The 26,720-nt window shown below is 34.7% G+C and overlaps 1 protein-coding gene across 4 annotated transcripts in view; it reads right to left on the bottom strand.

Moving 5' to 3' along the window:
- Positions 1–26,720, bottom strand: part of CNKSR2 (connector enhancer of kinase suppressor of Ras 2) — a 245,805-nt gene that overhangs the window by 85,290 nt on the left and 133,795 nt on the right. For 2 of the 4 annotated variants that reach the window (XM_008154569.3, XM_028129718.2), the window contains 4 exons: positions 23,723–23,856; positions 17,947–18,158; positions 4,882–4,971; positions 3,089–3,303 (listed from right to left, as the gene is read on the bottom strand). In XM_008154569.3, the coding sequence (XP_008152791.1) occupies positions 3,089–3,303; positions 4,882–4,971; positions 17,947–18,158; positions 23,723–23,856 (651 nt within the window). The remainder of the gene's footprint in view (positions 1–3,088; positions 3,304–4,881; positions 4,972–17,946; positions 18,159–23,722; positions 23,857–26,720) is intronic. The other 2 variants (XM_008154570.3, XM_028129719.2) reach the window with 1 other exon arrangement.

Below are 26,720 nucleotides of genomic sequence, written 5' to 3'. Positions count from 1 at the left end.
GGTTCTTGATATGTGTAATGTATAATGCTCTTCAGGAAGGTTATAACAATTTATACTAATAGACAATACTCCCAATCTTTCTGATTACCAGTTTGACTCACCTTTTACTATCTTTCATCCTACATAATAATAGACAAATATGCAAATTGACCATACCTCCGACACACCCACAAGCCATGCCCACCATCCAATCAGAGCGAGTATGCAAATTAACCCAAACCAAGATGGCTACAGCCACAGAGAGCAAGGTTTCCTAGGTAACAGAGGAAGCAAAGCTTTCCGCCTGCCCTTGCCAGGCCTAAGCCTCCACTCAAGCTACAAAGTTTCAATTATAGAAAGTAAACAAATTCAAACAAATGGCGGCAGGATGGAGCTTGAGAGAGCAGGCCAGGGCTGCCGCCGGCAACAGGGGAAGCAAAGCTTTCCACACACCCTGGCTGGGCCCACCCGCTTAAGGCAACAAAGTTTCAATTATCACCCCAACAGAAATGGCTGCTGGCCTCGGAGGGAGCCCCAGGCTTGGCTTCGCTCCAGGCTACAAAGTTTCAATTGTAGAAGGAAAATAAATTCCAGATACCAGGGCCTCTGCTTGGGTTGCCAGGGGGCGTGGCCGGCCTGCAAACCACCACAGGCCCCTCGCTCAGGCCGCCCCACGCCCCAAGGGAACCCCCACCTGATCCGGGACACCCTTCAGGGAAAACCAGCTGGCCCCCACCCCTGTACCAGGCCTCTATCCTATCTAATAAAAGAGTAATATGCAGATTGATCATCACTGCAATACACAATATAGCTGCCCCCATGTGGTAAAGATCCCGCCCCCATGTGGACACAAGATGGCCACCACAAGATGGCCAGCAGGAGAGGGCAGTTGGGAGGCACCCGGCCTGCAAGGGAGGGCAGTTGAGAGGGACCAGGCCTGCAAGGGAGGGCAGTTGGAGGTGATCAACCCTGCAGGAGAGGGCAGTTAGGGGTGACCAGGCCGGCAGAGGAGGGAAGTTGGGGGCAAACAGGCTGGCAGCGGAGTGGTTAGGGGGTGATCAGGCTGGCAGGCAGAAGTGGTTAGGGGCAATCAGGAAGGCAGGCAGGCAAGCAGTTGGGAGCTAGCAGTCCTGGATTGTGAGAGGGATCCCGGTGGGATCGGGCCTAAACGGGCAGTTGGACATCCCTCGAGGGGTCCCATATTGGAGAGGGTACAGGCTGGGCTGAGGGACAACCCCCCTTCGTGCACGAATTTCGTGCACCGGGCCTCTAGTAATTTAATAACTCAAAATCCACAAGACTCATCTCTCTTTTCTTCCTCACACAGAATACTCTTGTTCAGATGTGCATGACAGGGAGGTAGGTGCACCTTCAATGGTTTAACACTCCTCTTGGGATAAATACAAACTTTAATAGTTTATACATTCTGGGGAAAGTGGCCTCTTTTTCCCTCTCCAGACCCATCTCTCACTACCAACTTCCCTTTCAAACAGGCTAACTGCCTCTTATCTTTAGATTTCGCCCAGGCTATTACTTGTGACAGGAACACCCGATTTTAGAGGGAACTAAGTGTTCAGATAGCATTTCTGACTAGTGATAGCAAAAGTGTCCCTTTTCATACAGCTACAAATATTGATTTCAGACTGATTGCAAATATCTGTGGAAAAATAATTGGATTTGTCATTCAAAGGAGCAGGTTTTGATACGGGCACTATTCTCTTTGAGAGGAAGAGGCTTGGGGGTATGTAACTGGGGATAGGGGAGGTTAGAGAATGAGCACGTAGGAATGTGAAATAGACTCCTACTTTAACCCAAATAAACAAAAATATTTTTCCACACTTTAGTTTTATGAGAGCTACAGAATAAGTAGATGATTTTAAAAAATTTACTCAGAAAAGCAACTCAAGTATGTTATTAAATCTTTCACACTTTGTATACCTAAGTGGTATGCCTTCTACAGCAGTGCCAGATTAAAAATTTTTGATACACTGAGCATTAAACACAGTTGTTCAAATTACTTAAAAAGTGTAGTTTATGTTTTTCAAGGACTCCTAATAAGGAGCTATAGTTCAATTGGCATAACAAACTCTCTTTTAACCAAAGTGATATAAAATGGGTTGATTTTGTGATTTAATGTTCTGGTTAACAATATTCTCAGCCTCTACATTGCCATTGTCCTAGTTTCTCTTCATCCTCTGGTCTGGCTTAATGACCATGCCTTTGGCCTCATACTCTTGATCAATGCTCTGCACCATATAGATAAACAGGCCAATCTCATCATGCAAGTCCCCAGCTGAAAATTCTGCAATAGCTCTTTATCACTGCTGGAAAGAGCCTAAGTGCTTTATCATTAAATTCCTGATCTAAGCTGGCCTACATCTCTAGGCTCATCTACTGCCCCTACCTCACATGCTTTCACCTCAGTTTTTAATGAACCACTAATTCTTAGCCATATGAAGTCCCTAGGATATACCATATTTGCATACATTTGTGGCACAACTCCATATGCCTTCCCACAATACTGCTACACATCTTTCACCCATCATCCAAATGCTCCCTATTGTAAAGCGTTTTCTCACTTCCTTAGAAGGCAAGGCCCTTCTTCTCCCATATTCCTCCTATACTGCTTGTACCCACCCATTACAATAGTCAAATTACTTTGAGACTCTTGGAGTCTTTCTCTCCATATAACGATGCGCTATGTCTTCCCATTTTTACCTTGAGCACTATGCTGCAGGTCTAGCAGGTGCTCATTTTTAAATAAAATCACAAATATATTAAAAATTCTATCTTCAATGTTGAATTCTGCAGCCAACTATTTACTGTACATTATTACAGTGATGCTTAATCAGCTAATGATTACTGTCTATCAATTCTGTGCATATTATGTTATTTCATTAAAATTCTAACTCGCTACAACATATGAACTCATTGAACATATGAACTGAAGAACAAGTCAATAAGCCACTGTGTTTTCTTTAAGGGCTTACACTCTAAACTTAAGATCTTTTGTGAAAATCTAGCAAGAGGATAAAAATAAATCATTTGGAATTTAGCCAAAAGAATCTCCGAATAAAAGCTGTTTTATACAGTCTGAAATATTACTTACGTGGTACAGTGTGGCCTCTGGCACAGGGGTGCCCATGATGTCTTGTCTCAATGTATCCATTTGCAAACTAGGTAGCAATGAATAGTGGGTCGGGCTATTACTCTTATCACTCTTCTTTTTAGACTTCTTCCCTGTGTCTTTTTTGCTGTTTCTCTGAAACATGTATTCTTCTTGAGCAATTTTTTCATTGCTCATATATCGGAGTAGAGAGTTTTCTATATAAAAAGAGATAAATACACTAATATAAATATGCAAATATTCCAAATTTATCATTCTTTCCTAATTGTGCTATTAGACTTCATTTCAGAAATGTAACTTGATTTAATTTATAAAATACCTATGTAGTGGAAATATAGAAAACCTTAATTATTTGGGATCATAGGACAATAAGAAATAGCCTATCTATTATATCTCCAACTTTCATCTCTGGACCAACTAGATCAGAAGCACCTGCAGAACCTGAATCAGAAGTTCTGGGTGTGTGCCTCATACATATTTTAACAAGCTCCCCCAGGGAATTGTGCTAAAAGCTGACGACAAACACCAACCTATGGCAGGCTAGGTAGCATCCTCAGAGAAGTTAAAGCCCACATTAAGAACCAAATAGTCAGGAAACTTAGCTTATAAAAATCTATGCTTAAATTGATAGCCAGCATTTAGTACTTCATAAGGCTTTTTACCCCCCAAGTTGTCACTATCATATGAAGTTCCAAAAGAGTGACCCAGAGATGGCATATGATAAGCATTTCTCTTTTTATGTTTTTCTTGATTACTTCCATAAAACAAATTAGGTTAGAAACTGAAGTTTAGAAAATGGAATGAGTATATAGATGTAGAGAAATTTGTCAATGTCCCTGTCCCATTTTCAGAAATGCCTGCTCCATAAAACAAGTGTTCAGAAGACTAATGAAGCAGGTATTCATGCTTGCTTATCCCTGTGTGGTCTGTGCAGCTGCGTAGTAATGAAATAAATTCTGTACATTGGCTAGAAATAACAGACAAATGGGTTAAACATATTGTGATGAAAGCTCAGTGAGCTTAGGCAAATCATTTTTGCTTTGTTTGGACTTGTATTCTTTTTCATCTACAACTTAATGGCTCTCGATTTCAGAAAGTGGAAGTAGCAACATGATCCACTGGGCCCACCATACATATACTTGGTCGAATCCCACTTACCAGTGAGATTTTCTGTTGTTCTCTTCACTACCCAACTCAATAGCAGGATAAGTGAACATAAAAACTTACTTTTGGTAGATACTTCAAGTGTAGCCCACCCCCAAGTAAGAAGATAACCCTGAACAGCAAACAGAAGAGAAAAAAAAGCAAAGCAGTTTTTTTCCCATTTCTATATAATTTTCATTAGAGTCACTGGCCGAGTTTCCATTAGCTTTTATCCACGTGCTTCACTGCTCATTTTAAGGCTGTATTAATATAAAAGTGGTGAGGTTTCATTGCGGACCAATGGGGACTGATCACAAACTCTATTTAATGAACTTTTATGCAGTTTCACACTTCTGACCTTGTTTTCCAAATATTAACTTTCAAATAACAATGATATTAATTTTTACACTGTGCTTATCTACCCTGAATCCCTTAGGAGGCATTCACAGAAGATATCTACTTAATAACAGATCAAGATTGTCAAATGGTGGTCTGAATTGGTTTGGGTGTACCACTGAGTCAATGAAAGAATGAAAAGTTTTCTACTGAAGCCATAACATCCTATTTAAAAACATTTAAATTTGCTTTTTGTTCCAACAACTCAACCTACACTGAAATTCTAGAACACTTACCTCTTCTACTATCTCTCTTCATCTTATTTGGATCTTCATAGTCCCCCACCCAATTATATTCCACTGGCATAGATATAGGTCGTAGCTTGCCTAAACACAGAGAACAAAATTCACATCACATTGTTTTTCTTCCCCATGTCTGCTTAAACTTACACTGATTTTTAGCTACAGTCTGCAAAACACACTCACTCATATGCAACATTATGGTTGGCATTTGTGTAGATGAAAAATGTGTGTGTTTTGAGCCAGAAGGTGAAACTGCCTGTGGCAATTGGCCAGGTGATAATTCAAACATAAGCTAAGTTTTGTAAACAATAAAGACTAGCGTAGGTTTGCTCTCTTAGGAGGCCCAGACTTTGAGGGTGGTCCTTTACAAAGAGGATCATTATTTTAGTGATTTTACTTTATTTTCAGTAACTGGATCTCTATCTTATTCTCCAATGCCCATGGGTCTATATATTGATAGTCAATCTCCAAGGTAGTAGTCCTTTGTGTTTAACCTTCCCTGCCAGGACATGAACCCATTGTTTCATGTTGGAACACCACAATGCTAACTTCCTATCTTCACTGCCTCCTGACTCCTAATGCCATACATTTTGACACCACCATGCTTCAGCAATATATCTAGATTCTCTTATATCTGGGTCTGTCCCAAGCATCTCGTCTTTTTGAATTGTGAATAAGTAATTCTAGTTTCCAGATCCAAGTATTCAGTGCTTTGGCCTGTCCCATTTCCCTCTAAGTTTGTATTCTTATTACACAACATTTTACTTAGTAAGCAGAACTCATGGCATAGACTTCAAGGATAATTTTTGGTGAGGCTGCAGTGCATTATTTTTGATCAACTTAAAATCCTGAAGCACAAAAGATCCAAAAAATACATAAAAGTTTAAAAAGAATACCTAGCATAATGCGTGGCTTGCAATAGTTGCTTAATACATTTTGAATGAGTATACAGCAAAAGTTCACACAGGACTGGATAATAACAATGATGATTATGACACTCATTATAATAATACTAACACTTATATATCATTTATCATAGGTTACATACTATCTAAATGTTTTACAAATAATTGTTTAATCCTCATAATTATGAAAAATATACTATCATTATCCTTATTCTACTAGATGAAGAAACTGAGACAGGTTATGTAACTTGCCCAAGGACACAGCTGGTAAGTATATTGTACCAGGGTTCAAACTCAGGCACTCACTACCACTTCTGCCTTAATTCTTGGTGACTTCAATATTCAGCTTCTAACCCTCACATTTTCCAGAGGGGTTCTCCTTTAAGCATTCTTGTAGTCATATGCTTAATCTTGTCATCTTCAAAGCCTATAATCTCTTCCAGTATCCAATTTTTCTACTACCACCGTCTATATTTTGTGCATACCCCTACAGCACTCCAAGTCCAAGGATCCTTCCTCTAATCACACATCTTCCCACCTTCACCTCTCAGTCACCATATGTCTTCTTCACTTCCCTCCTTGCCTAGTTAAATTTCACAATTACTATGTATTCTTCAGGAAATGTGCCAACCTTATGGCTTTTTATTATATATACTGAAACAGTATATTTTGCTAAGCTCTTTGAAAGTCTAAGGATGAATTAGACATGATAAAATTATTAATGAGCCAAAAAAGGCAGTATTTATTCAATGGTTTCCTTTCAAGGTATGCAAACAACTTTTTATTTTTTTATTTTTATTTTTTAATATATTTTATTGATTTTTTACAGAAAGGAAGGGAGACGGATAGAGAGTTAGAAACATCGATGAGAGAGAAACATCAATCAGTTGCCTCCTGCACACCTCCTACTGGGGATGTGCCCGCAACCAAGGTACATGCCCTTGACCGAAATCGAACCTGGGACCCATGAATCCGCAGGCCGACGCTCTATCCACTGAGCCAAACCAGTTAGGGCTGAAAACAACTTTTTAAATGATCACCTAAGATTCCAATTCATGGAGCAGAATTACACTTTTACAGAGGGAATTTGGGTGAGTTGAGGTAGGTCAATATATTCTGCCCAATGCGGGGACGGGGGAAGGTTTTAGGAAGGTCTCCTCTTGTCATGTCTATTCAAACTCTTTGCAGAATCAGTCCTCCAGATTTTCAATGCTGTGAATGCTGCATTTTCAAACATTTCTTTAGAATTAAAAAAAAATTCCATTTCAGCATTAGCACTGAAACTGAAGCATTAATAGCTCTAACACTGTTTCTACATGTCATGAAGAAAATCTTTGAAAAGTAAAATATCCAATAAATAGGCTGTTGTTTTTACTTGCTCTATATGTTATATATATATACTTATTAACTAATTTGGTAATTTTTGAAGAATTAATTTGTTGTTTGGAGTCAAACATATGTACACATTGGACCCCCAAAAAGTCCAAGATATACTGCCAGTTTCTATTTTCATAGTTTCCTTCTCCTTCCTTCCAGTCAATTTTCCCTTTTCCTCCTTCTTACTTTTCCTTACCTTCCCCTCTGTCCCTCACTTACTTCTAAGATAGTATGTCAACCTGAACCACCCCCTACGTTTTTCTAACAAATGGAGCCTTACAAAACTGTTTGGTAATCCAGTCAGAACTAGATGTCCTGCTTCCTTATCCAGAAACATCCCCATATTAAGCTACCCATGATGTCTATTGAAATACTACTGAATGACTGCCTTTTCAATTGTATCCCTTTTTAAAAACTCTCTCCCAAAACATGGTAAAATCATTAAGTTTCAGGGCGATAAACAGCTTCTGAGAAACAATATTCTCTTACAGTTGCCAAAAGTTGAAAAAGATTGCAGAGAGATGTCTTAAATCTGACATAACCTTTAGTACTCACAAAAAGCTTTCTCTGCAGTCTAAGAAGAAAAAAATATATACACATATACACATCTGTTCTGAATACTTTAACCAATATTTTGATGAAAATGAGTGCAGTAAGGAATGTTAAGCTATAAGCATGCCACATACACCCATCAAACTTCCCACATTCCAGACAGAAAAATTACTTTCAGATGGTTGACTGCATTTCTAGGAAAACATCCGAAGGTTATTTAAGGTAGAGAACCACATATTTAAAGAGGAATAAAACTGAATTAAGTGGAAAGTCAGTAATTTTTTTAAGGATAAAGGCAACATATCTTGAATTAATAAAGTAAGAACAGGCACTTGTGATCTTTATGGCTATATTTTTAAAAATGCTACAACTTGTTTGTGAATTTTCCTATTGCTTTCTAAAAGTGATCTAGACTTTAAATGGGGAGTAAGATAAAAATTGTTAAATGGGAAAATTAGAAACTGCATCAAAAACTATATGGACCTGGAGAGCATTATGCTAAGTGAAATAAGCCAGTCAGAGAAAGACAAGTACCATATGATTTCACTCATATGTGAAATCTAATGAACAAAATAACAAACAAAATAGAAACAGACTCATAGATAGAAAGCAGGCTGACATCTGTTAGAGGGGAGGGGATTGCAGGGAAGGGTGAAAAAGTTGAAGGGATTAAGAAAAAAAAAACAACCTCATAGACACAGACAACAGCAGAGGGAAAGGGGGTGGGGCAGATGGAGGAAGGTAAAGAGGGGATACATGGTGATATAAGGAGACTTGATTTTGGGTGGTGAGCACAAAATGCAATATATAGATGATGTATTATAGAATTGCACACCTGAAACCTATATAATTTTATTAACCAACATCACCTGAATAAATAAATTAAAAATAAATAAATAAACAAACAAATAAATAAATAAAATGGAACTTTTAATATTTAATGCCATGGATAATTGTATTTTGAACCAAAACATCATTTGTAAACATTCTACCAAGAGAACAAATCTGCGATACACATTGTAGTTCAGACAGATAGGTTTTTCTTAGTTAAAATGTTGTCAATATGCATAGAGATTATTCTACATTAGAGGGGTGTGGGAGGACCGAGAAGGATTCATATGATTTAAATACTGTCTAAGTGGCAAAAGAGTTCTAGGTATAAAATGAGCTATGCTAACATAGTTTTGCCCCTTGCTGTGCTCAGCAATAAATGTGGACAAGAAAGATGACATGGGCATTATTTGGTTAAAAACATCCTGTTTTCAAGTTAGATAATTAGAAATTAAAGGAATTTGTTTTTTAAAAACCTTAGTAAATCATATTGTAATAGCTATGTACAGGCCAGGGGGGTACTTAAAATATTAGGGGGAATACTCTATAAAGTATATGATTGTCTAACCACTATGTTGTACACCTGAAACTAACACAGAATAATGTGAACAATAATGGAAAAAATATGGAAAATTGTGATATATGTTTTTCATCATTATAAAAAAAACCTTAGTAAATCAGTGTCTTGAAAATCTTATCAACATATGGATGACAGTCACCATTTCTCATGAAAAGAAAAAGACAAGGATTAAGACCATCAACTGGAAGACTCTCAAATGAAACAAACAAAATGACATCTTGTAATAACTTTATAATTCCTTTCACACATTTTTGTCTTTGGGATCATGTTAGTCAGTGAAGTTAGCAAGAAAGGTTGAGATGAAAAACTTAAGACACACCAAAGTTAATTTCTCAGGATTTCACTGATAATCAGTGTTGGAGTCAGTCCATGAATATAGACTTTCAACTTCCTATCCCAGGGCTCTTTTTACTACACTAATTTGATTTGGTGATGAATTTAAGACTATTGCATTTACAGAAAAATCCAATTCATCTTTATTCAAAAATAATTTGATGACATGGATTATTACTGCTTTTGTTTAAGTGTCCTCCAGTTTGCAAATCTTGCAAAAAAAAATCTTAAGAGCTAGCTAAAGAGCTAATGGAGGATTAGAGCATAAATTGTGGATGTAACTTTGTTGTCCATTCCATAAGGAAGGAGGAAAACAAATTGGTTTGACATTGCGCTACTTCTAAAATAATGCTAAGTTGTCATATGTATATTTAAATGTCTGTATATTGTTTTAATTACTTGCTCTAATGTCTACAGTCATTAAGGTAATCAGGGTGAAATTTTTAGTCATCTTTTCTTTAACAAGATTGGATATAACATTTGACATTTCCTATCCTCAAGGGTCTATTTCTCCCATGATTTCTGGCAAATTGTTTTGCAGTGATCCAAGAAGCCTGGAGTATAGAACACCATGCATACATCCTTCCAGTTAATATTACTTTAGTTGGGACTTTTATCAGAAATAAGATTTACTTTTAAAAATGGCTTTTCTGCAAGAACTAAATGAAGATGACATTCAACAAGCCATCTGTTAGGGCAGGCTTCAACTTAAGAATAGAAGTTTTTCCAAATGCTTATTTGAAACTTAAAATACAAAGAAAATTTATCATTGGTATATGGGTCTTTAAAAGGAGCTGCGAAAGTCTATTTCAGCATTTTCTAAAGTATATTCCATCAAGCATTAGTCCCATTCAACGGTTAATAAGTATTTTGTGACCAAAACAAAAAAAATTAAATGCACAAATACATTTGGAAAACAATAAGCTAAACCAAATTCAACAACTTTCAAACCCTTTGGTATATGTTAATGTGCACTTATTGATCTCCAAGAGAGGGGAAAAATCTGCACAGCTTCTGAATCTTATTTAACCACATAATCTCTTCCTTTCACAAAGATTCTCTTTCAGAACTAGTAATCTGAAGAACATATTTAGGAAAATGCTGGATTATATAAACCACATTGTGATTTGAGAGCTAACACTAAAGACAATGGGTCCCTTCCTGTGCCAGCATTTGCCATGATTAGGTTTTCTATTGTAGAGCAGGGTAGGTCATCCCAGATACTCACTACCTTACACTATTCTTTGAATAAAAACAAAAGGGCAAATGACCCTATGTTGTACAAGGGCTATTTGATTTTCTAGTCATAGTTACCTGCTTCTGTATCTAATTTGTTTGCAGTTCATTCTTCTTAAATTAGCTAGGGTTTCTCAATAGTAGAACTTGCCACTTGGGACTGGATCGTTATTGCTGGGAGCCATCCTGCACCATTTGTTGCGCACATTCTATGTAGGATGTTGAAATGACATCCTGAGCCTCTACCCACTAGATGCCAGCAGCACCTCCACCTCCAGATATGACAACTACAAATGTCTTCAGAAATTGCCAAATGTGCTCTGGGGGGCAATACTGACCCAGCTGAAAATCACTGAATGAGAATATTTCTATTATTCCCTATTTTGTCTTTAAGGGAAGCACTATTTCACCTAGTTTGTATCTTTCTGTTGATTAATTTATTTGAAGAGTTTCTTTTTTTCCTCTGATAGCTGTATCAGCTTTGTTGATTTGATTTGCTAATCTTTCCATTTTGTCCACATATTAATACTCTGGAACTTCATTAAAAGTTTTTTTCTTATTCTTACTGTTTATTCATTATTTAGTAGCTTAGTTGCTTTCAGGGTGATCTCTTCTTGCCAAGTTTCATTTATTTTAGAAACTACAACTATTTTATTGATAATACATACTATTATATCTCCCTCTATTGCTTTTTAGCAACTAATCTTAATCTTTAACAACGTATGGGGTCTGAATTGTTAGAATTCTGATGCTATGAGGTTATAAAAAGGTCCTTCTGTCCAGCATATGAACTATTAATTTCCATAATGGAAATTAAAAAAAAAAACACCCAACAACCTTGGATCATGGCAGTTTCTAGTGTTATTAGCTATTTGAACACTCCTCCTTCTACTTTTCAAAACCAAACCAAAGAAAGTGACAAACTCTATTCACATGTCTTTTAATTGATATTATTTGAATGGCTAGTTATTGGGTAGTTAGAGGGACCAAACTGAGGAAATACTTCCAGCCCTTTGTCCTTTATTAAGCCCCTCCACAGGAGAGGAGGAAATGTTAATTTGATCCATCAGCATTTGATAATCTTTGGGACTTATTTATTTATCTTCACCCAAGGATATTTTTCCATTGGTTTTTAGAGAGAGAGCAAGACAGAGAAATATCAATGTGAAAGAAATGCATTGATTGGTAGCCTCCTGCACATGCCCCGACTAGAGCCCGGGCTGGGGAGGAGCCTGTAACCAAGGTATGTGCTCTTGACCGGAATCAAACCCGGGACCCATCAGTCCTCAGGCCTATGCTCTATCCACTGAGCAAACCGGCTAGGGCGGGACATTTTTATTTATGAGCAGCAACAATTTTTATGCCATTTAAACATGCTTTCTTGCACCCTTTCTATGAGTCAAGAACAGTGCTAAGTATTTGACATACATCTCTCACTTAATCCTCAAAAACACTGACTATCCCATTTTACAGATAAGGAAACAAAAACATAGTGAGGTTAAGGCTGAAGTTCAAGGTTAATCAATTATTAAAGGCCAACCTGTGACACCAAATTCTGGTCTTTCTATGTGACCTCAAAACTCATGTTCTAATATTTCTATCCATAGAATTACACAAATTAAGTAAGAGTACCTTACCTAGGTGATAACACTAATTTTTACATTAGGAACAGAATATTTTCTATTTCTATGCCAAAATATTGCTGAACTAGTTTTCCATCAAATACATGGTCCCTTATCAATATCAGCTTGATGTTCAAAATTATTCTGTGAAGCTAACATACAGTCTTTATGAAATGTATTACATAAATCAAAAGAAAGTGAATTCCTATAAGTATGGTACACATCTCATATTTCTGCATTTTTAATTCAGTAATTCATATCTCTATTAGTTCTGATTTGAAAGTGGTATATTTTACTTGAATACAGAAATTTTCTGTGGTTACAATCCTATTTTCTTTTTTCTCCAGCATAGCTGATAAATGACAGCTGGATATTTACCTGATAAGGAGGATAATTTATATTAGAAAATCACAGGAAAGATAGCAGCCTTGTAGCCAGAAATAAATAAATAAATGTGAATGTATTATATATAATTGATACTTTAAGAAATGTTTGAAACAATGCTATTAATTATAATTTAACTGCCCAAAAGATAGAATGAAGTTGTAAGACAAAAAGGAAGGAGATACTGAAGTATGATCATATAACCTGGAACCTATAGACAATATCCTCCCCTCACATTGATAAAACTCCGTTTACAGTGTCATTGCCCATAGGCCCTCCATATCTATTCATGTGGCTAAAAGGGACATAGTACTTCGTTTTTTAGTGCAAAATGTTCAGGTGTAATGTTACAGAAATTAATTTTTCTCAATGCACAATGTGTACAATAGCATTTATGAGGAGCAGTTCTAAAATACTGGCTTTGCATGTATTTATCTGCTTTTTGTGAGGTCTTGGATTTTTCATAAATCAGAAAAGGTCTGGATTCTTTCAAACCAATACTCTTCTGTGATATTATAGTAAAAAACATGCTTTCCTCCTATTATTATAAAATATGACTACTCATGGCCACAAAGGGACTCAGCTAACGATGCTAGCCTTTTAGCAGGTTGATCTGTATAGAAATGTGCTATGATGGAATAGCAAGGGCAAGTAGCGCCTGAATAGTGAAAAGGGAAAGCTGATGGGAGATACTACCATACTGAAAAGTTGCCAAGCAACTGATCTAATCAAATTTGAGCCTTTATCTTTGAAACATGAGCAGATGAGACCAAATAGTTAAAGTGATTTAATGCTGTCATGCCCCCCTTTTTTACTGCCACATTAAAGTTTCATTTTTTATTGAACTCTTTATTCATCCCATCTTATTCTTCAAAGAATTTAAAATGGCTGACACTTATTATTAGTTATATGTTGAGATTTTAAAAAAATATGTTTTTATTGATTTCAGAGAGAAGGGAAGGGAGATATAGAGAGATAGAAATATCAATGAGAAACATCAATTGTCTGCTTCCTGCACGCCCCCTACTGGGAATCGAGCCCACAATCTGGGCATATGCCTTTAACTGGGAATTGAACTGGTGACCTCTTGGTTCATGGGTCGATGTTCAACCGCTAAGCTATCCTGGCCAGGCTATATGTTGAGATCTTTAAGTTTATTTTTCCAGCTTTATTGAGGTATATTTGACAAATAAGGTGTATATATTTAAGGTATACAGTGTGATGATTTGATATACATATCCATTGTGAAATGACTATCACAATCAAGCAATTTAACACACCCGTCACCTCATATAGTTACCCCTTTTTTTGTGGTGGGAACAGTTAAGATCTATTGTCGTAGCAACACTAAAGTTTCTATGTAATAAAGACAACAGCAAAAATAAATACCTAGCACACATACTGGCCACTTTCTAGGCCATTTATAGTGTGTTATCATTAAATTCTCACAAAAGTCTATGAGGCAGATTTTATCATCTTCGTTTAACAAATGAGAAAACTGTAGCCTACAGGAATATCTCCAGGCCACATTAGAGTAATTACAAGGCAGATAGGATTACCAAGTATGGCTGATACGACAGCTAATGCTAGTGACCACTTATCTAAGTTTCTTCCCCTACTGTATTTGTGTTTCCAGAAGTTATTCTTGTCTACCTTTTTAGGAAAGTAAAACCTATTTTATGCTAAAAACAAAACAAAACAAAAAAACCCCTATTTTATGTACTCTGATTTACAAAGGACACAACACATTGTTGATAATTTTACTCCTCAATTTAGCCATCTTTTCCTAAGGTCTGTCAAGGCCATGTCTATGTAAATGCATGTTTATTACAGTGCCAGTAAATACCAAACAACAGAGACAAGAACATACAAAATCAGACCAAGTTCTTTTTGTTGAAATCAAATGTTTGAATTTGGAAAGAGTAATGCAATTTTTGGATATTATTTTCCTAAAATTTAGCAAATTATTTTCATTACATTTAGTCACCTAGTACCACTGGCAGAATCAACAAATATCCATGGGTACTTAATCCCAGCTCTATCACTTACTAGTTGGGTAAGTTATTTAACCCATCTGTAAAATAAAGATTCCATTAGTTTCTACTTCATATTGTTGTTGTAAAGATTAAATAGATTCACACCTTCTAAAAGCTTAGAACAGTGCCTGGCATATATAAAAGCTTAACAAGTATTATTTACTTACTTTCTAGAAGGGCCATCTACTATTGATCCATATTGTACTTATCTAATAGCTTAGGGCAAATAACTGTTCTTTAAACTCACTCTTAGGAACAGAGCTTTCCTAAATATTTTTATCTTATATAACTTACTTTAAAATATGAATGTACTAAGAGAATATAATAAGTACATATATATTTAATCAAGAGCACATATTAGGCACTATGTTTCTCTTTTGCTTCTCAAAATCCTGTCTACACTCTTATAATCAAAACTCTAAACCTCTCTGAGTAATATGGGAAGTTAATAGGAGAGTAATGATGACTAAGTTCACATACTTCATGTTAAGAGCATTTATGACTAAGAACTAAGTAGAACATTGTCAGGCTAAAGGACTTATGTACTGCATTTTCAGGTGTCACGCAAGTGCTAACAAGCTAAATTACTATAATTTCCAGAAAATATCAAGTGTGAACTTTTTTGTACTTTAGTTTTTTGTGGCAATGTATTTCAGCAGGATAATGTATTTTGATTTTCATTATGTTTAAATCCAAGAGAACATTGTCACCCTTAGGATCAATGTAATGGGACCACTTTATAGGTTAAATAAGTTGTCACCAATATTTGTTATGAACGTTTGATCTAATTTGTACCGGGGACTTGGGGTCCAGGCTGAGAGATTGATATGAACCCTCAGATGACAGATCCAGGTTTGAGAAGTTGCCAGGTATTTGGTGGGAATAACTAGCATTTAGAAACCCTGAATGATGACTATTTATCATTAAAAACTCAGCATAAATATCACTTCTATTTATGTGATTTCCCAGGCAGACTCTGGAGCTAAGCTCCTGGGCTACTGCAGAACTTTGTTCACATTCCTACTTACCTAGAGTGACTGCAATGCATCTCTTTATTTTTCTTTTCTCTGGGTGATGACTTCCTTCCAAGGAAGATTTATGTTTTATTCACCTTTGTATCATCAGTGCCTGGCAGATTTTATGTATGAATTAGAGGCCCGATGCACTAAATTCGTGCAAGGGGCTTGGCCCTCACAGCCCCAGCTGCCTCGGCCCTCTCAGTCCTGGCTGCCTCATGGCCCAGCTGCCTCACGGCCCCGCCCCCCGCCCACGGGTCTTTCTGAAAGGCTGTTCTGGAAGGTCATTCCGGAAGGTTGTTCTACCATCAGGTCTAATTAGCATATTATCTCTTTATTATATAGGATAAGTTAACAAATGAGCCAGTCTTTGGAAAAATTATGGCCACTAATTCATGTGTGTGACAGGTAGGTTTTATTACTTAATATCTGATTTTTTAAAAGGCAAATACATTACACTGCTAGTTACTTGGAACATTCTCCATTGAAGGTTCAGATTATATTTTAGGTTCCAAAGTTAAAAAATTTCAGGATCAAAAGTAAAAGAACTATTTTTTTTACTTCCTATCCCTCTTTCAAGCATATATACATTTCTTTTCTCCTAAGTTGTTTATAAAAATACATGAAATATATGTAGGATATCTATATTTTCTAAAATTTAAATAGTATTCTATTTTATTGGGAGAAGTATGATTTGTTTAAACTGTAGTCTTAAGGGATAAACATATCTTTTATAAAGCTATCAGTAATCAAATTTATGTGGTGATTACAATTTCTTCTTAAACATTTTTATCTTCTTCAACATAAGTAGAAAATAGCCAGAAAATTCTGGGACATATAAAAAAAGGAAAAGTTGGTATATAGTACTGACTAATAATAGGTATTCAATAAGTGCTTATGAAATGAATGAATAAAAATAATAATCTTATGTAATTGATCAGGGGTAGGGATAATAAAGATGGCAGGCTTCTGTATTACAAAGGTTTAAAATATAGTAGGGGGGAAAAGCAAAGCTGCAAATATGTTCAAATTATGACAGTTCAAAATAAACGCCACCAAAGTAGTATGAAGATCTATGCTATAAAATATCATTGCTTATTCTTATGATAGAAAAACATGCACAGAGAATAACACAAAGGAAGACAAGCATGGTTACTAATCTTTAGGATCATTTTGAGCAAAACTTTTCATATGTAATTATTACCAAAGAGCTGTAAGGAAATAAGGCATGTGTATGAAGATAAGTGATGACCAATATTTTGGGACCACAGGAGGGAGGCATTTGGCCACTGTGGACAAGTAAGGGGGACAGGTGGAAAGGGAAAATTAAAATTTCCTTCTGCTCAGCTCCCACTGATTAAGTCTGGACTAATCAGCAAGGATCCTGTCCTTCCCCAAGTATAAGTTCCTCACTAAACATGGTTAGTTTGAAAACTGGAAAGGGAGTAGCATAGACTTCCAATTAAATCTATTCATTCTTGTTATAGGATGAGAGACTTTATTCAGTACTTTAACTTTAGGCAACGTTCTCTGCCAATATTTTAGATATGCCATATCAATATTAAGTGTTTGTGACTGGGTTACTTTCTTGATCGTGCATGGAAAAATAGGAGTCAAAGCTAAAAACAAAAAATCACACAAAACTCTAGGGACATGGTCATTCGAGGTGCATCTTTGCTTTACATAGTGTGTTCTTCCTATTTAAAATCCAGTTCCACTCAAGCTTTACAGCTTCTTAAAAAAGACAAATATAGAGATGAAATTTCCCCTCAGAAAAGCCTATCTAAAGATTTTTTAAATTCCTGAGGAATAAGGACACAATTTTATTTTCAATAAGCCATTTCAATAGCAGATTTACAATTAAAAAAGGAAAAAAAACACACTTTGAATTATTCCAATTTGGCAACATCTGACATATAAAAATTTCCTGTAATTAGAAAAGGTTTCCACACATCATTAATGAGCTAAAATGCTATCTACTATTCTTGCTTACTCTTTGGAAAATTTAGAATAAGTTTAGATGGCATGCCTCACATTGTTGAAAGTTCACTTATGAGCACATGACAGACACCGATCAATTACAAATATAAAAGCTATCAAATAATTTTTATAACTCAAAAGCCCATGAAAATAAATGAAAATCCCCATTCCAAACATACGTTCTTATGTCAACTTAAGAACTCTTACCATAAGTTGGGGTGCTTTCTCGTCTTCCTTGACTACTTGATCTTCCTTTTTCATATTCATAGCAATACAAGACAGTATCTTCCTCAACAATATTAAATCTCTTTCGATATTCCTGATCCAGAAATGAATTTGGTGATTCAGATCCCTTATGCACAGGCTTGCCCACCATATGTCCTCTGAGGTCTTCACAAGGAAGGTTTCCTTTTTCATCCCTAAAGAAAGGGTGAGGGAGAAAAATGTAGGCAAGTGTTAGGGTGGTAAAATGGCTGAGAATGTCTAAAATAGTAATAATATCCTTCCCATACATTATATCTTCTCATCTTTCCAAACTTTGTGGTTTATAGGGCAATTTTTAGCTATTCCTATTTTGTAGAAAAAAAATGCTGAGGCTTAGAGAGATTAAATGAGTTGCCTGAATGTCACACAGGTAGTAATAAATGACACAGCCAGACATGGGTCATAGATCTTTTAACTCCTGCCCTAGTCCATTTTCACTGCTCTCTGCCATATAAAGGAAATCACCTTAGCACACAAATTGCGCTTAGTGTTCAAGACGGTAGGAAATGTTAAAAATCTAACTTTCTTTTGCCAGTTTACCTAGTTGGTTCACATATCTGCACTGCTTAAAAACAAAAATGTGTTTAGAACAAATGCCTCTGTAAGGACACTGTGGCTTTAAAAACCAAATCAGTACTAAATAAACTGATATAATAAGAATGCCAAGTAGCTTATTAACTTAAAATACACCTTAACGAAAATACTCTCAGTATTTAAGTTCTATATATCTCATTTAATAGTAAATACATATATTCACAGAATTCATTCCAAATGGAAAATTTTATTACATATCCATATAGAGTTTAAGAATGGGATTAAAGATGATGGCAAATTATTAACCAGTGTTACCCCAATAAATGTAATAAAAAAGTTAGGTAGAGAGCAAAGTTTGTAGTATTCTCCTTTCTTTTTGTAAGAAAGGTGAAAGGGAATATTAATGTAAATATCTAGTTTTGCTTCTATTTTTAAGAAATATAGAAGGATAAAACATACTAATAAAAGCTAATTTTTATGGGGAAGGAAAGGGAAAATCTGGGCAGAACAGGGGTGAAAACATTTACTTTAATGTATTTTTTATATAGTTTTGAATTTGGAGCCATGTAAATGTTTTGAATAATTAAAATTCAATAAAAAAGAAAAAAAAAGATGGCAAGTTGATTTTTTTCTTCTATAGGAATCTAAAAAGAAAGTTCTCTAATAATTTATGAAACCCCTAAATCTTACTCACTTATTGTATTACTCACACGGTCCAGATGATTGGGCCCTAATGAGTGGTATTTTGGTAGAAATATTTCACTTAGTTTTGACTATATCGAACCTTGTTTATCTTACATGTTTAACTGACTAGCTATGAAATTTTTGTTAGAAAAGCTTGTGTTTTAGAATAGGACTATAGATGTAAATCCAATGTTTCTTCCCTTGTCAGTCATTAATTTTATTTCTTCCCAATTCGTAACTGTTTCCTATTTTATGTTAAAGAGCGACATCAATGCTATCAAAGCAGATAAAATTTAATTTTATGTCAAGTGCCAACACTTGAAATCTTAAATCAACAGAACAAATCTTAAATCAATAGAACAAATCTTATAATAGTACAGATAAAAATAAGGAAATTTGCATTTCATCTTGCATCTTATAAAATGGTGATGAGCTTCTAAATTGAATCCAAAATATGAGGTTCAATTCAGCACAATACTATGCTTGTATCCATATGCAAATGTTTAGATTAGGTGTGTCTGAATGAATCTATATTCCTAGTATTTGAAATATGTGGAAAATAGTAAATAATATTTTCAAGACGGACTGAGTTGGCAAATTTTCTTATGTACTTAACTCATCACAAGGTGAAATTGCCATTTACATTGCCATTCACTCTTGTATTTTTAAAATAAAGTGTTGCTTATTCCCAGATTGTAACTATATAGTTCTTAGGCAGTATAAAGAAAATAAATATAAAATCCAGGCAGAATTTTATTTTCAGCTAGCTAAAAACGTTTCCTGCACAAATTGCCTGTTATATATATATATATATATGTAATAAAATGGTAATTTGCAAAATGACCTAATAAAATAGTAATATGCAAATTGACCACACCTTTGCTACGCCCAAGCCACGCCCATCCGCCAAAACCACACCCACCAGCCAATCAGGGTGAGTATGCAAATTACCCAACAAAGATGGTGGTTAATTTGCATACACTGAGAGAGGGAGGAGTGAAGACTGAAGACAACTTAGAAGGATGAGGGAGGAAAAGCAGAAAGCAAGGTGGCTGCCAGAGGGAAAGCCCGGGTGGGGCGGGGTGGAGCAGGGTGGAACGGGGCGGAGTGGGGCGGGCGGCAGTGGGGAGTGGGTGCAGGCACGATGGCCGTAAAGGTGGCGGCAGCGGCAGCGCACGCGGCCGCAACAGCCGCTTGCAGGATTTTCCTGCAAATGGGCTGTATATATATATATATATATATATATATATATATATATATATATATATATATTTTACTGTTTTAGTCCTCTATCAAAAAGAAATAGACACTGCAATTAGTTTGGAAATAGCCCTAACAAAGTAGTGGCACTGGAAGAGGGTTATACTTATTTATAAATGGGCAGACTTTTCTATCATCCCAGTGACATAACTGTTAATGCAGCTTGATAAAGGAGGGTGACTAGGCCCTAGTTAATTCACCATGCTCTAATTATAGGGGTACACCTGTGGCAGAAAATTGGAAGGGCTGGTATTACTTACACTATAATGAAATGAAAGAGGAACCTTTTACCAGCAAGGAAGATTTATTAAACACATTTATATGTCATTCACTCAAATAAAGTTGAATTTTAAAAAGTAAAAACCAAAAACAAACTTTGCAAAAAAAAATGAATTGATATACGTATTGTGTATATAAATTTGTGTGTCTGTATATGTATTCACACCATAAGCCCCTGAATAACTAAATGTATTACTTCATTTTGCTGTAAAGATTAAAATATATATTTTTCATATTTAACTTGTTTATTTGTATAATTAGTATATGCTAATTGTATATATGCAATCTGGAAAATGCAGAATTGAATAAAGAATCTAACTATGCAGAAAAAAACACAAGTAATATTTGGAGTATTTTCTTCCCTTTTTTAAATGTTAGATAGCTATACACATATTAATAAGTCTATAGTTTTTCTCTAAAAGGGATCTCATAGAACAACTGAAAAGTTAGAGTATTACTTTAGTGGACTTCATATTTAATGGCTCACTGTAAAATTCACAAGAGAAATTAGTGCTTAAATGTCACAGTTGTGCAAAGACCTATAAATTCTTGATTTTCATCTTAAAAAAGCACTATCAACTATGATAATGAAACTTTATATACTCATAAGTCATATGTATAAACTGACAAAATTTCACTCACTTCACATACATGAGTGATTTCTCTTTTAGCGATAAGATCACTTTTGTAACCACATTTATTTTTTCTGGAATAAATGCGTTAAAAGAAATACTCAAATGAAAAAAAATCTTCCTAATTTGACAACTAGGCCTACCATTTTTAAGGGTCTCTTTTTTATTTTAAGACTAGAGGCCCGATGCATGAAATTCATGCAAGAGTAGGCCTTCTTTCCCCCGCTGCCAGCACCAGCTTCCCTCCAGCACCTGGGACCTGGGCTTCCCTTGCAGCCCGGCTTCGTCTGGAAGGACATCTGGTCTAATTAGCATATTACGCTTTTATTATTATAGATGAGAAAATTTGTATGATTTATAATTCAAATTAACACCAAAATGCCTATGCTACACAGAACAAACTTTTTAATATAGAAAAAAAATGTTCTGATGAATTAAATTAGGTGAACCACACTCATAATCAAAATGAGAAAATTGAAAAAAAGTGCCAAGTTTGTATCTATAAAAAGAATGACAACTTCAAAAACTTCTATAACTATCATTTCAAGTTAAAACAGAAAATGCTGATGGTTTATACAAGGTGGTAGCACACAGGAACTCTGATGCATGGATTGTTTTGACTATGCTATATAAAATGACTGTGTGACTGAGCAATTAATAATTTGATTCAAAATATATTTAGAATATTGTGTTAAATTACACACTAGACTACAAATCAATTGAAATGAGACAATACACTCTAATTATGAATTTTACTGAAAAGTATGAAGCTTTCAAACAATACTGACAAAAAAGTAATGCTATATTGATACTTCAACCTCTTATATTATACAGTATTTTTCAATAGCATGTTCAAATTTTTTATTGATTTCTATATATTTCCTTATTCATATCTACACCATTCCCTGAAGAGAGAACTGTTATCATTTTACTCCTTTGTCTTCTGAAGTGTATTTTAAATACTTTCTGTCTAGGAAACATGTTCTTTAAAACAAGTTCCATCCTAGCCAAGGCAAAAGGAAAGAACATTTAAAAACACTGCAGAGATTTGATAAAAACATCTTCTGATGTTTATTTGTACATGTAGCTCTCTGAATAAGGCTTCTTAATCATTTGCAGTAAAATAAAACAAACTCAAAAGATTCATTTCCTATTTGATACACACATGCTTTTATTGCTCTTCATGCAAGAGTATTCAGAAAGTCAGACACTATCTTAATAGAATTAAAATGCAGTTTGTGTTTGACTAGGATATCAGATAGATTTTTATATCTGGTTGTAAATTTAACACAAGACTGTAAATTATATCATAAATATTTGTGGAATCCCAGCTTAGTAAATTACATCTTCTCATAAAATACTTCCCCACAGCTACATTTAATTCTCAAAAATAAAAATGAAAATGTTTATAAAAATGACTATAGTTTTATTACCAAATGACAACACAGTATTTGCAAAAAATGCCATGTTGTCATGTAGCATTTAGATCATAAAAATGTCAGTACCATCATATCTAATAGAACGAAACATTAGGTGTACCAATGGATAATAAAAAATAATAAAAAGAAGGTATTTTAGTTCTTTTATAAATAAAAGAAATTTAATATTAATTATGTCTTGAAAACAAGATACCTTAAATTATTGTTTTTGAATGACTGCACAACTAATTTAAAAACCGAATCAAATTCTTTGTGATTGGTAGTAACTGTCCCTTTTGTACTGGTCCTTTCCCATAACTTTGTATTTCAGAAAGATGGGTATCAGAATGCTTTTGGACAAAATGCTTTACGGCACTAAGTTCTATTCTTCCATATCTTCCAGGAATTTCTAGTAGGAATTTGGAAATGAAATGGGGACACGGCCTCAAGAAATCTGGAACATAGACTTTAAAGGCAAGCCATTTTCTTGCAAACTCTCTAATTATCTACATTTAAGAAGTTATAAAAGTTATCTATAACTTTCTCTTCTAGAAAAAAATATATGACATGTTTCAAAGTAACCTAAGATTTCTAGGGGCTTCTTTGCCAAAGAGCCTCACTTATATCTTACTTATTAAAATAACCCTAATTATTATTTAATAGTATTTTACTATTCTTTACTATTATATGAGATGTTTATAAGATATTTAATGCTTATTAAGTGTTCAATACATATTAATTAGTAACCAAAATGCATTCTCTGTAATGCAATGATTTTTCTAGAATATGTTCAAATTCCCAACTGAGAAACTATGCAAATTGTTCCTTGAGAATTTACTTCACAGTTTACATGCCATTGGGTTAGTCTTTGGATAGAAGCTTCCTAGAACAACATGATGATTAGTTTTATACCTGGGAATATACGGTTCTGCAGGAGGAGGGGGGATGTAGAGATCCTGGAGAGCAGAACTGTCTCTTTTGGTGGGTGTACTGATGGTGCTGGAAGGCGTGGCAACACTGCTTGTGGGACTTCTAGGTATAAGAGGCTGGTTAAAATGAAAAAGAAAATACATACACACACAAACAACACACAAAAAACAACAACAACAACAACAACAACAACGACAGAGTTATCATCTTAAAATTATCTATTTCTGCATAGTTTTTGAGCTTGGCTGAAAGAAAAAAGCATGTTATTTATCACAGGGATATTCCTTTGAATCTCCAAACACAGATAGTTTATTACTTTAGAGGTTTCTACTTAGTTCCCAACTCACCTTATTATACGGTATAACCATATTTATATATTACTATGCAGTGTTTCATAATGAGAAGATTTATGTCACAGTCAGAAACTTATTAAAATTAAATTTGCTTTGTTAGAATCCCTTCTTTTAAAAAAAGGTAATAAAGAGTAACTTTCAAAAGAATTAGCTCATTCAAATCCTGATTGATATATTAGAAAGATATTTCAGAATTCCCCCCCCCCCGCCCCAAGATACACCATACTCCTAAATTAGCAGAATGTCACAGATTCTCAGAAAAGGTTACAAAAATGGACCATGAAAGGCCAATACGAGAGAGTATTTTTCTAGGAAAACCTACTTTTTAAAAGTAAATGTAAACACAACTATCTTCTCAAAGTCATTTTATGGTACATCTTCAAAAGTATAGTGATTAGTGTGACACAAACATTTCACCTTTTCACACATTTATCATTGTTTAAAATAATCCGTAGTTGCAAATCTAGAAAACTCATTTTCATGCCTGTATTTAAGTCTAAGTTTTTAAAAATTAAGATGGTATATATACTAAATCAAATGATACATCAGGATGCATTAACTTAAGAGCACTCCCAATTCTAAGCTTTCAAACTGATCTTGTGGTTCGAGAAATTATCCTAAAGTGAAACAAAAATTCACAAATTTTCATGTTTATCTTACAGGTCTTACTGATTAGCGAAATATACAATAACATGAAAAGTAAGCATTTTAGTGCAATTGCAAATATAAAAATAATGATCACAAAATGATCTGTATCGTCACATGACCAGATGTCATTTTAGCCAGTATGAAAACAATTTGAGTATATCTATATAGACTCACAGTCTATAGCTGGACACTCAAAAATGGCATATTACAACTATTTTATATTGTGACAATCCTTTCATACAGATAAAAAAATATGTTTTAAAAAGCCAAGTATAAGTACAATGTAGGTCACTAGGGTAGTCTACATAGTTTGTAACTCAGTGCACAGTTTTACCTTCTTTGCTACACAGCTCACCTTAATAACTTGAAATCACACACTCTGCCAAAATGATGGTTATGTTTTAGACTATGTGAAATAGAAATTAAAGAGAGAAGGGGTAAATAATTGACCAGTTATTTTGGGACTCTATAATATGATGTAAAAAAGTCAGAAGATTTATATGTTGAAGGATTTTGAGATATTAAGGAAATACACAGTAAAGACTAATGTTTAACTATGCTGATTTTGGAACAGTTTCCAGTAAAACTGTGTGTCTTTTAGAAATAAAAGTCTTGGCAATGGGAAATCCTGAAATTATATGGAGCCACCTGTACAAATGAACACCACGAAGCTGGAGGAAATAATTGTACTCTAAGGATGTACTACATGCCTCTTCTACAGATCTTTGAATAACGGGTTCTTTACAACAAGTATTTAGACATATTATACACGTATAATCATTGTGATTGACTCTGTTTATAACTGTTTTCTTCTCTGTCAGGACATGATGAAGAGTATTTTATTCTGCCTGGACTATTATCAGGATTGTCTACCTAGGGTACTTATGCCTTTCCTCTCCCAGGAAATTTAAATATTAGCCATGTCAACTTCCTTTAAATTGCTATTTTTTCTAGATTTCTATTATCAGCAAGGAGTTGCTATTTATGTCATTGGTTAATGTGATTAGCTAAATTAGCAAGTATGTGGAAGAAAAAGACTCTTAAATATGTTTAAACAGGTAACAAGTTTGATTGTGCCAGCTGGTTCAATAAGTTGAATTGGTTTAAAAAAACTTGTTCAGAGAAAAAAAATTAGTCAATCCTGTTGTGTAATTAAACTGGCTAGTTATTTTATTAACTGTTAAATCATACAAAACATTTCAACAGGTTTATCATACATACATCATCTGGCTAATCAGTATGCCCTGTAACAAGTAAAATGCATGGTAAATATTAAATATATTCAGTATATCTTTGTCAACTATTTGTACTATTTTGTCAAGCTAATCCAAGCTAAAAAGTAAACATTCTTTTTGAGAGTCTCATTTTAAAAAGACAATACGCAATGGAGAGGTCAATGGGGGAAGAAGAAGACTTATGTAATACATTAAACAATAAAGAACTTAAAAATGCGCAATAGAAAAATCAGTATAAAGTAGAAGCTTTATGGGAAAATGGAAATAGCTACTTAACCCAAAAGGAGGTCTTTGTGATAACCTGAAAGTGTAACCTCTTAACTTTGGACAAGAATTGAAAGAGTACAAAATTGAATGACTAAAAGAATGAAAAAGGCATTTAAAAACATTAGAAAGATAGACAAATTTTGACTAAATCAAGCACAGGATAAATGATGCTATTAGCTAAAATTACCAGTGAGAAATTTCTAGCTGTAACAAGTGGCATTAAAATTACATCTACCACCAATAACCATTTAAGGGAGTGCAAATACACCTAGTGACAAAAAAAGCTTCCATTAAATCAAAAAAGGTGTTCTCTCAGCATTCAATTCAAATTTTAATAGGCATATTCCTTACTTTCAATCATTTGTTCATAACATAGTGTAAGAAAAGCATTATGCCATAGAAATAAAAGGTTATTTTTTTTATCATGCCACTTCTTCTATCGGTAAAATCTATATGGGAAGAGAATTAGGAACTACC

This window comes from Eptesicus fuscus, chromosome 1 (assembly GCF_027574615.1).
Source record: "Eptesicus fuscus isolate TK198812 chromosome 1, DD_ASM_mEF_20220401, whole genome shotgun sequence".
Lineage (NCBI taxonomy): Eukaryota > Metazoa > Chordata > Mammalia > Chiroptera > Vespertilionidae > Eptesicus > Eptesicus fuscus.
The sequence above is the reverse complement of the archived record's forward strand: the minus strand, read 5'-3'. Positions and strand labels throughout refer to the sequence as shown.